Source organism: Strix uralensis, chromosome 5 (assembly GCF_047716275.1).
Source record: "Strix uralensis isolate ZFMK-TIS-50842 chromosome 5, bStrUra1, whole genome shotgun sequence".
NCBI lineage: Eukaryota > Metazoa > Chordata > Aves > Strigiformes > Strigidae > Strix > Strix uralensis.
In genome coordinates, this window is record NC_133976.1 from 45,535,209 (window position 1) to 45,551,442 (window position 16,234).

Consider the following 16,234-nt stretch of genomic DNA (forward strand, 5'->3'; position numbering starts at 1 on the left):
ATAGTAAACATGGGCAGAACTAAGTTTGTTATATGGCTGTACTCTGGCTAGGAAATGTCTGCATCTACAAAGAACTTCCCAGTCAAAATGAACGCCATAAATGATAAGAATATTTGAAACAACAAAAAAACTCCAAACAAAAACCCAAACCTGGCTGTTTAAATTGTGTTTTAAAACTGCAATCAGGCAATCAGTTGATAAGGGACACTTTTCGGGGAACTACAAAAAGGCACAGAAATCTTTTTAAAAGAAGTCGCAAATTAAAGGGTATAGAGTGTCAAATCCCACCCTTGGAGATGACTCAAACTGTCCTGACCACTTGGCTAGCTGCAACCCATTAAATTGTAATTTATCATTTTCAGAATTCATATTTGTAACTTGATTCATGGCATTGATGAAGCTGTGGTCAGCCCTCCTGAAATTGTCATCCCCAGCCTGACTTTGCATCCAAACCTTCAACTTCCTGTTCCCACCCCCTTTGCATTTACTGATTGCATGCCAGGCTATTAAACAAGAATCTTTGTAACATATAGAGCAGTTGTCTATAGCAGAAATGCTTAGCTAGGAGGAGCTGTTTGATCCAAACGTCCATTTGCTGGGCTGTGGAACAGTAGTACAGGGTAAATCATGCCACACCTGCAAGTGTAGTCACACAAGGGATAAAAGGCCACACAAAGTGGGTATGAACACAGGGCTGCAGTGGCCACTTGTCTCTTTTGGGGAAGTGGGTGATGTGAGAGCTTCTCTTTTGGGATTCAGGGTCACCAGGGAGGGTGAAACATTGTGAGATGAGAAAGGGCGCTGTCAGGAAGAGCAGGCTTCCAGAAATGTCCTTGTGGAAACTGAGTCACAGGTAAGTGTTGGTACCCTCAGGATTATTGACATCTGAGGGATCATCCTGAAAAAAAAAATCTCACTTTTGATCTTAAATGGGTAAAAGGAAGGATTTTCCTAGCTCCTGTGATGCTTTGGGATCTAGTCCTTGGATCTTGCCTCTACTTAATAGGCACCTAAATATCTTAGAAAATCTGTCTGTAAGATCTTAATTCAATAGGATATTTCTGTGCATGGCCATTTTATGATGACATGGACTCCCTGGTGAGGCCAGGGACATGCGTTATAAATTCAGGTGTGTGGTTGTGTACATTGGGCTATAGATGGCAATAATTTCTTCTATTTTTGAGTACCATACTTCGCAATGAAGTTTTGATCTGTAATTGTACCTTTAAGAGATAATCAGTACCTAATAAATAATAGCACTCTAAAAGTGCTAAAAAAGCACAGTTAGTCATATGCTGATTGCATAAGTGTAATTTTGTCACCTTTTTTTATAGTATCTTAAAATCTGTACATGAAGAATTTCTGTGATAATTTGCTATTGTATCTAGTTTTATACTGGTAAACTTTCTGCAGAATGATTTATGATGTTACATGCCATCTGCTACAAATTTTGGTAAGATTAATTTATCCTGACTAGATATGGTCATCATTTTCAGTATGAGCTTGGTTTCTGGAGTGTTTTCTTTTAGCAAGAAGCAGGTGGTGGTTCAAACACTCAGGGAACGAATTTCAGACAGAGTTTGGATTTGTCTTTTTAGAGGATTTGAGGATCTAGTTGTAAAATACAGCTTTGGATTGCCGTTTCATGAGCAAATAGTTCTCCAGACACAGATCCTGCTCACTTGCTTTTGATTTTCTTCAAAGCATCACAAATTCTTTAGGTTAAAGATATAAAATACAGTGACTGTAGCTCTACGGAAAAACAGGCAGTGTTTGGCTTCATGGCAAGTATCCAGGATAGAAGGGAGGGTTAAACATTGTATGGACACTGTAGCTGTGTCGGGCAGCACATACATACATGCAGTAAGAAAGTGTATGGGTGCAGCAAGCAGAGCATCTCCAGGGACAGCACTGCTTCAGGGGCTCAGCAAAGGCAGCAGGACAAATCGGGGAGCGTGGCATTCCCCGAGGGTGTTTCCAAGCCACCAGGTGACAATGGCGAAGGGGAAATAATGTGCCTGCTGGGCTGAGGAGCCACCAGGTCCAGTAGCAGGTTGCTAACAGGGTGTTATGGTCTTAGGTGGTAAATGTGGTTGTGTTTTTCTGTCATTCCTATTCATTCTTCTCAAAGCAACAGTTAGAAGGCACCAGGCAAGCGGTTAAAGTAAATGAAATCTTTTTTTGGCAATATAATAATTTGTTTTTCTCAAATTTTAATGAAATAAGGTCTTCATTCTTTTGGCCATATGTTTCTTTCAGCTCTACTTGTTGGGGTTTTTGTTGTTAGCATTGCTTTGTAAAAAAAAAAAAAAAAAGGAAATGCCCATTACACAAAGCAAAATGTATCTAAAATACAGGGAGCTATTTTGTTTACTACATGGTTTGCTTTTTTAAAAAATAAATCTTCCTTTCCATATTGTTTTCCATATATGCATGCCCAGAAGAAATTCGGTCTTGAGAGGTATAAGTAGCAATAGCCTTGAGCAGATCATCTGAACCCCCTCTACCAGCTGCTTTCAAATTTGAGAGGGGATGTGAAACTTCTCTGAAGGAGGGAAGAGGTAAAATAAAACCAACACAGTTTGAGGTATATAAAACCTCAAATTCTACTACAGTTGGAAATTGCTCTGTAGCAATTTAAGATAATTGAATAAATAGCTTAAAAAAAGATAACACTTTTTAAAAGTACTCAAAGTTGTATAGGAATCCTGTCATTCCTTTTTTTTTGGATAAATAATTGGAGAAAAGTTAGAAAAGAGGAGGCTGAAGTAAAAGGTTAGTTTTCACAGCAGAGTCGCTACTGAAGTCCTGCAGGGATCTGCACTGTATAACATATTCGTAACTGATCTGGAAAAAGATGTGACTGTCAAGGAGAAAAAGTTTATTGATGGTAATAAATCAGGGTAGTAAATAATAAATAATAAATCAGGACTGTCTGTAAGAACTGCAGAAGGACTTCATGGGACTCAGTGACTGGCTGTTAAAATGGCAGATGACAGTTTTGATAAATGTAAAATGATGCACATGGGGAAAAACACTGCTAACTATGTATAAAATTGTGGGTTGTCTTACCAGTTGCCACTCAGGAAAGAGATATGATAGTTATAATAAATGGTATTGGGTGTTATAGAGAAAGAGATAATGAGCAATCAGAAAATATCACTATGTTACTATACAAATCTCAGTGTGCTCTCAGACTATGCAGGCTCCTCTAGTATTCCCATATGAAGACTTCTGTAACAGCATAGGAAAAGATTCATGGCAAGGCAACAGATGTGATCAAAGATTCCCAAATGGCTTCTCTACAAGGAATGTAGGTTGCAGAGTAACCTAGGACTTCTGTTTTATTTTTAATTCTTACCATTTATCCAACATGAGAAGACCGATGACTCAAAGAAGATGCAGTAAAACTAGTAAAAGACCTAGAGAAAAGATAAGAATATGATAAAAGCCCATGAATGGCAGGGGAAGGTGGAGACGGAACGAATGTTTAACGTCTGTCCCAGTAGAGCAATGAGAGGGCACCAAATTACCAAAAAAAAAAAAAAAAAAAAAGTTCAAAACAAAAGGAAATGGTTCTTTGCGCCGTGTGTATGTAAACTGTGAAGCTCTGCTGCAGGATGGGTGGGTGCTGAAAACACTGGCTTCAAAAAGCCCCTAGAAAAATTAATGTAAGAGAAATTGATCAAGGGCTACCGAATACAATGACACCCAGTTTTGGTTCAAGAAACTTCTGAGGAATCTCCAAGTTGCTGGAAGCTGGAAGATAGTTATGGGGGGGAGCTCACCGCAATGCTTGCCCCACCTTCTGCTCTTTGGAGTTGGATTATGAAGCTCCTAGTGCTGGTTTCAGCTGGTGTGATCCCTCTGATCTTTAATGTTCTGTTCTCTTGAAACCAACAAAATACGTATCACCAGATGGTTTTATAGCCAGGTAGCATGCAATTTCCTGGAATTACATCCTAGCAGTTGTTGATTCAATATCATCTGTATGCTACAGACAACATGCAGACATAGCTCGTCTCAGTTATTGCCCATTCGCCTCACACACTCAGAGAGTTTGCCTGGCTTCTGTGCACTAATCTTTGGCAGTTACTGTCCTGGCAGTAAACGTTTTTGTGCTCGTCAACTAGATTGTTGCAGATTGTTGCATTAAGTAGCATCTAAAATTTAGGCTTCCTATCTGATCTATTCATCTAAGATCCTTCTGCAGTGAATGAAGAAAAAGAGGCATTTCCCATTAACAATATTCTGAGGTGGGAGAGATATAATCACCCAATATATTTTCTTCAGTGAGAAGTTGGGAATAAGATGTTCCTACAGATAAACCAAGAAACCACATACTTTCAATGGGAAAGGTGAGAGAAAGGTTTTATTCTGCTTCAGTGGATGAAGCAGAAACCTGTTAAAGCTGGGGTGGGAATAAAGACTATCAATGCAGGGGGGAGAGGGATGGAGGAGGATGATTAGAAAATTCTACTGTCTTCACTGGAAAAAAAAAAAGTATTATATTGTGTCAGTAACCATTACACAGATGAGGTGAATCAACCCTTGGAGATAATTGTTCCTTCCATTAACTGCAGAGGCTCATGCTTGGCTTAGACCAGAAACCTCTGTTTTAGAGAGGTTTAGCTGCAACTAATGGCACCTTCACTGACACTGGCTTCTTAAAAAATGATGTCAGGTGTTCTGACTGACTCCTGAGTCACTTCAGCCACTTTAACAGTTACTTTTACAGTCAGAGAAATTTGTCAAATCTTCATCTGATTTGACATTTGGGACTATTCTTTTTTTTTCTCCAGCTTTGAAGATTGTCATTCTTTGACTCTTGGCTTGCAGAGCAAATTTGCTTTAATATTGCACTCATCAGGAGTATTACTCCTGAGTAGCTGAGCTGAATAATTTACTAAAGGTAAGATGACTGCTTCTAAATCATGCTTTGGAGGTGTACTAATTGTTATGCAGATAGCTGCCAAGGGTTCATTAGTTCAGCAAAGAATCTGGTTGGAAACTCTTCAGTATCTCATGAAAATCACTTGCACTTCCATTAGAGACAGTGACTTATTTCTCCCATCCTTGCTTCATTCAGATTTAAGCCAATCATCCTACATTTAGTTAGGGACATAGGGAAGAAACCAGCTGCAGCCGCACCAGCCTCAGTGGAAGACTTGTTTACAGACATCAGGAGATTATTATTTGAGGCTTTCAAGCAATCAACATACATCTTGTCAAAATATGTTTTTGGCCTTACTTAGACTTAAAGTCTTTGACTTTAAATTTGGCAGACAATTATGTAGTCACACTGGCCAATTCCAGGATGAGCATAGGTCTTGTTTTATCCCTCTTTGTCCAGGATTGTAACCCTTATCAGAGTAAGTGGCTTTCTAACAGAACTGGAGAATCTGGGCTGCTCTTAAGCCCCATACTCAAAACATGAAGACTGAAGAGGAGATCTGGCCCTTGCCTCACTCCCAGGTACTGTCTTTGCACCTTATATGTCAAGGAAGAAAAAGTGAAAGTTGTCAGTGCCTGGACTTTACCACTGGAGCTTGCTGAAGGTGGAACTGTTTTATCATCCTGGCTGCCTTCCTCAGGCAGCGTCCTTTTCTGTTTCAAACACTGGTGACAGTTTTCTGAGGCTTCCTGTATTTGTCAAGCTGGTGCTTCATGGGTATTTCCTTTTCCCAGGTCTTTCAGAGAGGAGGAAGCTGTCTGAGGAGATAAACTGTGGTGTACAAACTGTAGCTCCTAGTTTGTTTCCCCTACTGAAAAAAAGAGAAAACTTTCAAATACCTGCATAGTTGGTTAGAGTTTGGGGAGAAAGAGGAAAAAATCATAGAGTGTCTAGAAGGGAAGAAATAAAATGCCTCTACAGCTAGTCCATAGATACACCTGGATCTAATGATCTGGGACTGTTTGGGTGCCACTCTGAGGAAGATAGTCCCAGGCAGTGGTACAGGCCGTTAGCATCTTCAATAAAATCACAACTACAAGGGAAACCCAATCTGATGACTATCTTCTGCAAGTTTCCCCCTGAAAGCAGAGCAGATGCTGCAGTGTGAGATTCATGACTTGCATCATATTATTACTGCACCACGTGTTTCATGTTTTGTTTATTTCAGTGCAGGTGATTACACAAAGCACCATTAGAATATTTTTTCATCAACACATGTATAATCTTCAGCAGCAGCAACAGCAGGTGTCGTATGATCAGACCCTGGCTGTGTGCAGTTCACTAATCACATTAAGCAGTATTTACATTAACCATAGAATTCTTACCCAGGTAAGAATATTGCTTTTACTGCTGTTATCCTATTGCTATTTGTCATTCTTAGCAGAGAGTATTCACCCATGTGATATTATTGCAGATGTTAAATGGAGCCTTTTTTGAACTGTCCATTCACTGTAAGGTGTGTGGAAATATGCTGAATGAATGTTGCATACATCTGTGTGTGTCTGCTTTTTAAGGCTGGGAGGAAAAGAGCTCCCGCAGCAGTGACACTGGAAGGAGCAGCTGAGATGCTATGAACAGCGTTTTACACTAGGCGTCTCCCTTAGCGTAATTATTCAACTGAGAGCTGTACGGGGCCACTGCCCATGAACATACTTGAACACAAGTACAGGTAAGGACAGCTAGATATATGCATACAACGGAGCTGTAAGCTTGCTATGTATACAGAGAAAACAAATCTAACATGTTTTGGAACAAATTATTGAAATTTTCTCTTCGGTGAAATACAAAACAGTGGAGACAAATACTGCTACAGAAGACCTAGTCAGCACCTATATTTTAGTCTGAGTTAATTGATGCTTAAGCCTCCTTCCTGTAAACTGTCAAGTTTGTTTTCCTTTAGGGGTACTAGGACCCAACGGTAAATAGTTTAATTTCTGTCAACACTACAGACAAGATAAGCACAACATGCACAAAACTGAGGCTTTAAAGGTGGTGCTGGCATAAGTTCTGCATCTGAAGCATGAATTTGGTAGAGAAATTAATAGTCCTTTCCACATTTGGTCAAGAGTTTAAGAAAGGTTCATGGTTTCTCAGCTTATTCTTGAAAACATATGTTGAAATAGAATTTTGAAACAAATGAAACATTGGTTCCTGGATGTCTTTATATAATACAAACATTTCCAGATGAAATTTCCAGATGGCTGAAGGCTCTAACTATCTGTTAGGATATTGCCAGGAGTTGGTTCCACATTTCCACCTCCAAAATCCCAGACAGACATGGGTCGGTGTGCCAGACATGCTGGACCTTCTTCACCTGTACACAACTCATGCCGTCAGTGTGTTCTCAGTAACTGACCTACTGTACGTGTGTGAATTCAGTGTTTAATGCATTCAAGCAGGTCTAGATGTCCATTGGTTCCAGGCAAGGAGCTGTTGTTTCAGCCAGAGGACAGTGTATGGCTGTTCCACAGTCAGCGTCATCGCATAGAGTGCTTTGTCAGCAGGGAACTAAATGAAGGTGAACATCATCACCTGCTGCAAAGGAGCTTACTCAGGAAAAGTGGACATTCTTGGTGTACCCTGACAATTTTTTTTTTCAATATCTATCTTCAATTTTTCAACCCCCTCAAGGTATCTTTTCCTGATGTATTCCTCATCGGTAGTTATTTTGTGTGGGGGAAGCAAGACAGCTGACTATGGTGGCCATGAAAGGGCAGCTAATGGATGTGGAGTGCAAGTGAAGTAGCAGAGCACTCCAGGAGGTAGACCTGGCAAAGCCTAAATGCCATAGCTGGCTGAGGAGATTGCACATGGACAAGAAGTGTCACTGCTCAGCTAAGAGAAAACTTGCATGAAAGAAGGGGAGGGGAATACTGCAGTGGGAGAGTTGGAATAGCTTTTGGTGATACTTGTGTTCTAGTCAAAGGGAATTTGGGGGGCAAAAAAGTGGGGGATTACATATGAATAGACTTAGGGTAGGAGAGACATCAGTGGGAGAAGTATTTCTGAGTTACTGTCATCTGAGAGGTAACCCTTACCCAACAAATTTTTCATGGCTACCTTAACATAGCCAGGATTCTTCCTATGCTGTTCCTCATTCTTGTTTTAGCTAGGCATCTTGCCTTATTCTTACCAAAACCTGCTATGAGAGAAGTGGCTTATCCTCCCAGCATAGAAAAGTAACTTGTTTAGAGAAAAATAATATTCTATATTCCTGGAGAAGTTTTCACACATGTATGAAAAATCAGAAGTATTTTCCCCTTTCTGTAGCACTGCACTGGCTACTCTCTGTACTTCAGAAGTTATACTTTGTGTTTGTCTTCTACATTTCTTTCATTTCAACAGAAATGTTAGAGAAGTGAGTCCTGGGATACAGTTTTTACTTGGACCAGTTTACAAGATAATACCAGGCTCCCAGCTGGATTATTACAAGTGCAATAGTTGATCTGATTTGGGATGTCAAAATGAAAAGGTTGGGCAAGATTTACAGCTTCAGGCTTAGCACTGAGTTTTCCTTGAAATAAAAACAAATTTGTGGGTCTATAAAACATGCCCACTTTGAGGAAACATACTGAGAATTGCTGATGGGGAGGAACTGTAGTATGACTAATGAGGAAACTCTGTAGCACTGTGATGTGTTTGGGTGTCACCTTTTTGCAGACAGAACCCAGCTTCATCCAAGCCTGAGAGAGGAAGGAAGGAGGAATGAAAGAGGTATTCATCTACCCTATCAGATCTTTATGGTTTTGACAAAAGTAAGTGCAATTCCCGAGTCATATGCTTCCTTTTTGGTCAGATGAGTTGGTAAGAGTGAAACTAACTATAAGAAAGTAAATTAAAAGCAGATCAGAGATTAAATCCTGATGGGATTTTTTTCTCTTGGATTTTGACTGTCCCTTATAGACAGCTTCTGCTTTTGTAATCTTTTTACTTAATCCTAGATAGCTGCAGGCTTCTAGATTTCAGAACTGGTCAAGTTTTGCTGTAACTCTTGGTATCACAAATTCCTGCGTTAGAAGTTTAATGGCTTTCATTTTTGTGCATCTCTGTAAGCAAAAATCAAAAGCAATTGTTCATCATTTTGGCTGCAGATGTTTTAAAATGCACACACACTAGCCCAGTGTTATGGGTGGCAGTACAGACTTCTGCTATTAGCATTCACAGACTGCAGCTTGTAGTCTGCTCCTGTATATACCACAACCAAAGCATTTTGCTAACAATACCTGTGCTGAGCTCTTCAGTTTCTTAGAATGTTTCAGAACAGACATCTGTAGCAACAGGAATCTCCTTACAAAACAAATCACATGTAAGGGCTGTTAGTCATCAGAGCTATGCATGTAGAGATTTTAGACTAAGGAATTCAAACACTGGTGGCTGGATATTTATCTATTTGTTAGGAAGCTGTGTATGAGTGAAGCAGCAAAAAAGCCCTAAAGACGTTACTTACTTCAAGCTAGTAATTCAGGCTGTTTAGTCAGCGGGTCTGCTTATAAACCCTTTTATGGGATGCCTTATCCTGTTTTAAGATAGATGTCAGAGACAGGTGGAATAAATTGCATTCAAGGGATGCCTCTAACTCTCTGTTGGCTGTGAAAACAATCAGCGTAAGCTCCGCAGCTTGCTTTTAGACAGCTGAAGGTAGAGGCAATGAATCCAACAAACATGTATCTAAATCTTTTTGCTAGTTAGACTGTATTCGCTTCATGGACAAGCAGGGTGACTTGGGTCTCCTTGCAAGACTGAACACATCCCTAATTCGACCTGACCTTCTCCTGGCTAAGCAGAATGGGCTGTATTTCTCATCAGACATGTATCGCAGCAGGCAGCACATTCTAGCGAATTGGTCCAGAGTACTGTCTGGGTTTGAAACTTGTTTTGTTTTATTGAATGCTAAATACGGAAATGGTCTCACTACTGCTTATGCAGGGACACTACTATCTCTAGCTGATAATCCTTTGCTTATATACGGAAGGATCCCCTTAGCTCCTTCTAGACACAGTTCTGCATTAGGAGCTTGTTTAGTTTTATTATCCCACTTTCAGAAAGATTCAGAAAGAATTGCTACTTTCTGAAACAGTCTCTCATCCTGTAATAAAATACATCTATGAGCATAATAACTATTCTAAATTCTGCAATTATGCTTAAAATCCTGTATTATTTCAAACGCAGGCAAAACTACCCTTCTCCTTGTTTAGCATTTTTTTATTCTAGGAACCTTGTTTGCTCATGAGATCTTAATTTCATTTAGAACTCTAAAATCCCTAAAGTTAGTAGATGAATAAGCAGTTTCTTCTGCAAATGTGGCATATAATTTCATGCCTTCTGCAAGAGTTCCCAAAGGTTCCTAAATCAGATTGGAAGCTTGGCTGTGATAAATACATACAAAAGGTATGATGTATAGGACTAAGAGGTCTGCAGTATTATTCACCAGGGAACTGCAGGTAGATTTTTATGTCATTCCTTTCACTTACGTGCATTCATTAACCTTTCATCTACGATTTGCCACTGTAGAAGGAAAACAAGAAAATGCAAGCTGGTGAGCTTTTCACTTTATCAACGGCTATGAAATCAGATGTCACAAACAGCAAAACTATGGCTAGCACAGCAGATCCATCAACTTCAGTAAGTAAATGCCACCAATGCTGAATCTCTATTATTATTAAATCTTGCATCTGGATCTTTGGCATAAGTAAACATGATGTAAGATCTTGTAAAAATCACATGGCACCCCTTTGGTTACTGTAATAAAGAGACAGAAAAGGCATCTTGGATCTCCTACCTCAGTTTGCTGCTAGTGCAGAGAAACACGAGGGAGCAATAAAACTCACTACGTTGACTGAAGGAATATCAATTCAGTGTAGTGAAACAGCAAATACCAGGAGACCAATCAGTTAAAATATGATGCACAAGTACCTGCAGACCTGCATGTGGAAAGTGTTCTCCCTGCAATTCTTTTAGGTCCTAATTCAGCAATGCATGTGTGGAAGTGCCTTACTGCATCAGGAACAAAGACATTTAAATCACAAATGAAGACACTGTCTACAACTAAATGCAGATGATAGGTTTAGGGACACAGATTATTCTGTGATTAAGTGGCTATATGTTTTATTGATCAGCAAGGGGCATGAAAAGTGGCCCTTAAAAAGTTATTTCTTCCTGCTTCCACTTCAAATTCATTGACAGTTGTATTTTACTTCTATTTTTCTTTAATCTTATCATTAAATGTTGGCAAAGACTAGAATGTTAATTTTAGTGTGTATAAATAATTTATTGAGTAATAATATATGAAAATGAATTTGATATGCTTCTCTGTATGAATGACATTCTATTATTGAAATTTATTAATCAGCACATTCCACTCCATCAAACCTAAATTTTTTGAGGAAGAGGAGGGGAGGAGGTGGAGAGGCGGTTTGGAAAATTGCAGTACAGTGGGCTGACTAAATCTGAATACTTGGTATCTGAAAATGCAGATATTGGTGTAATTCAAATCATACTGATGAGATACAGAACAGTTATACGCAGTCATAGTAACAATTTATATACCATCAATATTAATAGCAGTGTCTGTTTGAGAATACAGTTTTAAAATAGGTACATACAATTTTATTAAGTATAAAAAGACACCGTGCAGAGCACAATACAATATATTTCATCTTTAGTTCTGGTAGTTCTCAAACTCCACTGTCTTAATTGATATTGTCACCAACGACCACTGGATAGAATTACTCCTCTGTATAAAATGAGGCTTCTCTGGATGAATTCATGCTGTTTGGTTTTAAAAATACAGTAATTTCCTTTCAATGGCTACTTACAGTAATCAAACACTGTCAAGACTCTTAGCTAGCCTGCATTTGGTTTCTAACATATGCTAGCATACTGCCAATTTCCCCTGTTCTGCTTTGCTTCTCTCTGTTTGAGAATAGATCCTTCAAAATATTAATTGTTTCTGACTTTATTCCAAGTTCACAACCAGAACACTGGTTCAGACCATTTTTACATTCCTCATGTTACTAAACTTTCACTGACATCATCTGCAGTTTTCAACATGCAAGGGTTGTCCCCTAAGCTCCTTCTCCCCAAGTGTTTTTTAATGAAGCATAGAAGGCCTGATGAAAATGATTATTTTTTAGAATTTGGGGGTTCAATTTTCTTATTTTCTTGAAAGTAGATGACATCTTATAGCCTTCCAGCTTTGACTATTTTCTTTGGAAAAGCAGACATGTAAACTTAAGAACTTAGTTATATATTTTGTTTGCACATTCCAATTTGGTTTGATTAAAAAAAAGAAAGTCAGAACTCTAACTTCAAATTCATTTAACTGATAATGTGCGAGTCTTAAAAGAAACAACTTACACTTCCTCCTCTGTAAAATATATTAATATTAGACTGAAAAATAAATTAAAGAATACAGAAAAGCCAAGATTATGCTATCACAGTAATATCTGCCAAACAAAGCTTGGTCCTTTGCTAACATTAGCTTACTACATTTGCAATACATGCTAAGCAAAGACCCTACTTCTCTAACATGTACATTCAGACAATATATATTTTATGGAATAAATATATAATATATCCAGTTATAGATTTCTGAATAGTAACTATAATAGATACAAGCAATAGCTATGTTTAAAAATACAGTTCTAGGATTCCCTAACTTTACTACTAATAAAATTAAAATTGACGTAAAACTTTCTCACTCTGTTGATGCATAATAAAATATATGGAAACACCAAGAGTAAAAAGCCAATTGCTTCTACAAATGGAATACTTTATAAATATAGTAAATTGCTATTTCCAGAGGGAAAATTGAAAATTATAAACAGGAAGTTAGATTAAAACAGCTCTACAATATATAGTACAAAGTGGCCATGAAGCGTGATGTACGAGTTTGATGTCTGTGGCAAAACTTGGAACTGATGTAGTTGTTTATTTCTGGAGATAACTGTAAAGAAAGGTTCTGTCCCCAAAAGCAGCCAATCTTGACCTCCTTAAAACCAACCCTTCAATGACTAGAGAAAGCCAACTTGCCAATTTGTCAGAGTAAGGAGTGCAAGATTAGATCAAACAGCATTATTTGGAAGCCCTGGATTTCTCTGTTTCACAGGGTTTACCTATCGTGCTGTTCTCATTAGGAATAGTCACAGAAGTATAGTATAATGTATCTGTGACTGCCCTGTGCTGAAAAGCCTTATCATGAAGGTACCCTCCCTATGGCTGTCTTAACTACATTATTCTTGTACTGCACATTCTCCAGATGAATTCTGTTTTGTGTTCCTGTAGTTGTTTCCTTTTGCTGGAGTGCTGAAGTACAGCTCTGGTTGCTTGATTACTGAACTCTTGATCGAAGCTTTTTTTTTCTTGAGAAAAACCTAGAATTAAAGAAACACATTTCTCAGAGCAAGCATAAGGAATTGAGGAATTAAGTTGCTGGTTGTCTCTTTCAGTTTAAAGAAAAAATTAAAATCAGTAAAAATACCTTACTTAACAATAAAAAGATTTAGGTAACTAAAAATATGAAAAACTTCACGTGAGACTGCCATTTGTATGTCTGTCTCCTGCAACGGCCCTATTTTACACAGAACCCCAAAACTTACTTAATGAAATACTACTGTTTATACCTCCTGCCAGAGTTGAGGCCCTGAGGTGGGATTCAGATCCCACTCAGAGCCTTTGATTGCATCAACAAAGCTGGAATTCTGATGGTCACAGGACAAGGAGTCTACAAGGTGGGGCTTTTTCCCTAAATATCAGCAGAGGTCAGTGTCAACATTAATAATGATGAAACCATCACTGGGAGCTTCAGTTTCTGACCATCTGGGGACTTTCTGAGTCACTTGCAGACTTTTCCTGGTACAAACATCCTGTTTTGGGAACACCTGGTATGAGATGTGGAGGATGGGGATGGAAGTCATTGGGATATGCTTCCTACCTGATTTCATTTGGGCAAAGGGAGCGTATCTATAAATGTATTCACCTCACAAACTCTCACTGATTTCAGAATAACTGCATATATGGAGAATCTCGGTGCCTCACATGCTATGTGTTCTGACTACATTGGGAAACTTGCAAGGCTCTTGGAAGCTATTGTAATATTGAATGTCAGTCAAGAGTGAATGAAATACTTCATACCAAACTGGAGATGAGAAGCTAGCACTTGTGGGTTCCCTGCAGAGGAACCACAGAGCCAAGTTTGGGTACAGGGAAGGGACTAGGAAGACTTTTCTTCATGTACCAGCAGCAAATCGCGACGTTCTGTTGCAGAGTGGTAACAGACTAGTTGAAAATACATTAAACTATGTCTAAATCTGGTAGCATATTCTTGTCATAAATGCTCTGTTTTTTAATTAAAAAACATTCCCAGGAACTACAGACTTCTTAAGCAGTCTTGCTTTCAGGTAAGCTGGAGCTGCACAGTGGCTATTGATCTTGGGGTTATGAGTTGGAAATTCGCTCCAGTATTTGTTAGGGCCTTTCACCTATTTTCAAAATGCATTTTTATTGGGACAGACCATGTGGACATGTACCAAAGAATGAGCTCTCCTCATCCTCACCACAGTTAAGTGCTTTCCAGGGCCCAAGGGTACCTCCAACCCCCTGACTGTCCTCCTCGGGGCTCCCCTCACCCTGCCCACAGCCCAGGACCCCATGTCAGCCCCTCGGGGCTCTCAGTCCCTGCCCCAGGAACGCTGCAGCTCCCCACAGCCTTGCCCTGCCCAGCCCAGTCATGGGCCCCACTGAGCCAGGCCCACTCACAGGCCCACATCCTGTCCTGGGCCCGTCTCCAGGGAGGTGCCCAATGCCTGGGGCTGAGGCTCTCCCAGTGCCCCTGGCTGGGGGTGGGACAGCCCCAGTGCCAGCCCTGCCCTGACGGACCCCCGGGAGCTGCGGCCCAGGCGGGGTGCCGTCAGCGGGCTTTAGGGAAGACCAATGAATTGTCTCACCTACGACATATGGTTTTGCTGTGTAGTTTGCTGCTGTTGCTGCTGCTGAATGAGCAATTGCTGCTGTTGCCGGCGCCGGGCTGTTCTCAGTTTTTCGAAGCGAGCCTCCATCTCCTCCAGCACCTTGGGAGTGTAGCGTACCACCAGCTTGACGCTGTCCTTAGCCGCCTTCAGCAGCTCCACCGCTTTCTCGTGGTGCTCTCCTTCCACGCTCTGGGAGCAGGGAAAACAGATTTAATACAAAAATGCTTCTTTAATCTAGAGCTTTGTCCTCTTCTTCATACGGAAAGGCTGTAGGGGTTTTAGCAAGTTTCCACACCGTACGTTTTTCAAGAAACCATTAAGGGAAAGTGTTGAGTTAAATAAGATTTATGCACTGCTAGGAATGTATTCATTTTCATATTTTAAATAACCCAGATCTGGTTTAGGTTGCGTTACAAACCTAATTTCTGAGCTGTGTGAAAAGGAGGGGAAATACTCAACAAGCTTTATGCAAACAAAAGTAATGTTAAAAAAGCCCCAAACTCTGCAGTAAAAACCCAAACAAACTGTTTGCAAAGTACAAAAATAAAATCCTATTTAAATGTTGGTAAGAAATGGAAGAAATTGCAAGTTTGAAATGGCAATTACTTTCTCAGGCCCTGGCCCTGTTTGGATCCTACAGGGAACGACGTGTAGTGATTAAGCAGTCACTGAGCTGCAGGCGAAGGAGCATGCCCGCTGCTCCCGGGGACAACCTCCCTCTTAGAGTTAATGGCATCGCTAACACGTTTAACATTTATGTGATAGGGGTTCTCTACTGGAAATAAACTAGTGTTTATCTGGTTAGTTGTAAGCAACCAGTCACTAACTGAAACATTCTAAGTTCTTGCTGAAGGAATATATATTTTTCCTCCCTTCCTGGAAAATGTTTTATAGTAAGATGATATCTGCTGTGAAATCAAAAGTATTCCCAAAGGGGTTCAAGCTTTGATTTCTATGCTAACATTGTTTAAAACAATACATTTCCAAAAGGGAGCGGTGACTTGGCTGTGAAAAGAGTATTTAATTTCTACCATTAAGTGGACTGACCAGAGTGCTTTTCAGCCATGTGGATTGTTCCAAACCTTAAGAGAAAAGAAGAAATTTTCTAATGGCATATGACTGCTCGTGTGTGTTGTAGGGTGTATTCCAACAAACAAAAGTATCTCTGTGCAGAAAAAAAAAGCCTGCACAACTGAGATCTTCACATGGATTTTATGTCATTTAAAAACAAGTAATCTTCTTCCCACATAAAATAAATCAAAGTTTTACTACATGCTGTGTTTTAAAACTCTTATGTATACTATGCTATTTA

General features: G+C 39.6%; 1 protein-coding gene across 2 annotated transcripts in view; it reads right to left on the reverse strand.

The window, feature by feature from the left end:
- Positions 1–11,272: 11,272 nt before the first annotated feature.
- Positions 11,273–16,234, reverse strand: part of LIN7A (lin-7 homolog A, crumbs cell polarity complex component) — a 50,120-nt gene continuing 45,158 nt past the window's right edge. Inside the window, exons 5-6 of one of the 2 annotated variants that reach the window (XM_074870666.1) lie at positions 14,903–15,111; positions 11,273–13,326 (exon numbers count right to left, since the gene is read on the reverse strand). In XM_074870666.1, coding sequence (XP_074726767.1) covers positions 13,284–13,326; positions 14,903–15,111 — 252 coding nt within the window. In that variant the 3' untranslated portion in view covers positions 11,273–13,283. Of the gene's footprint in view, positions 13,327–14,898; positions 15,112–16,234 lie in introns of both variants that reach the window. The other variant, XM_074870667.1, reaches the window with a different exon arrangement.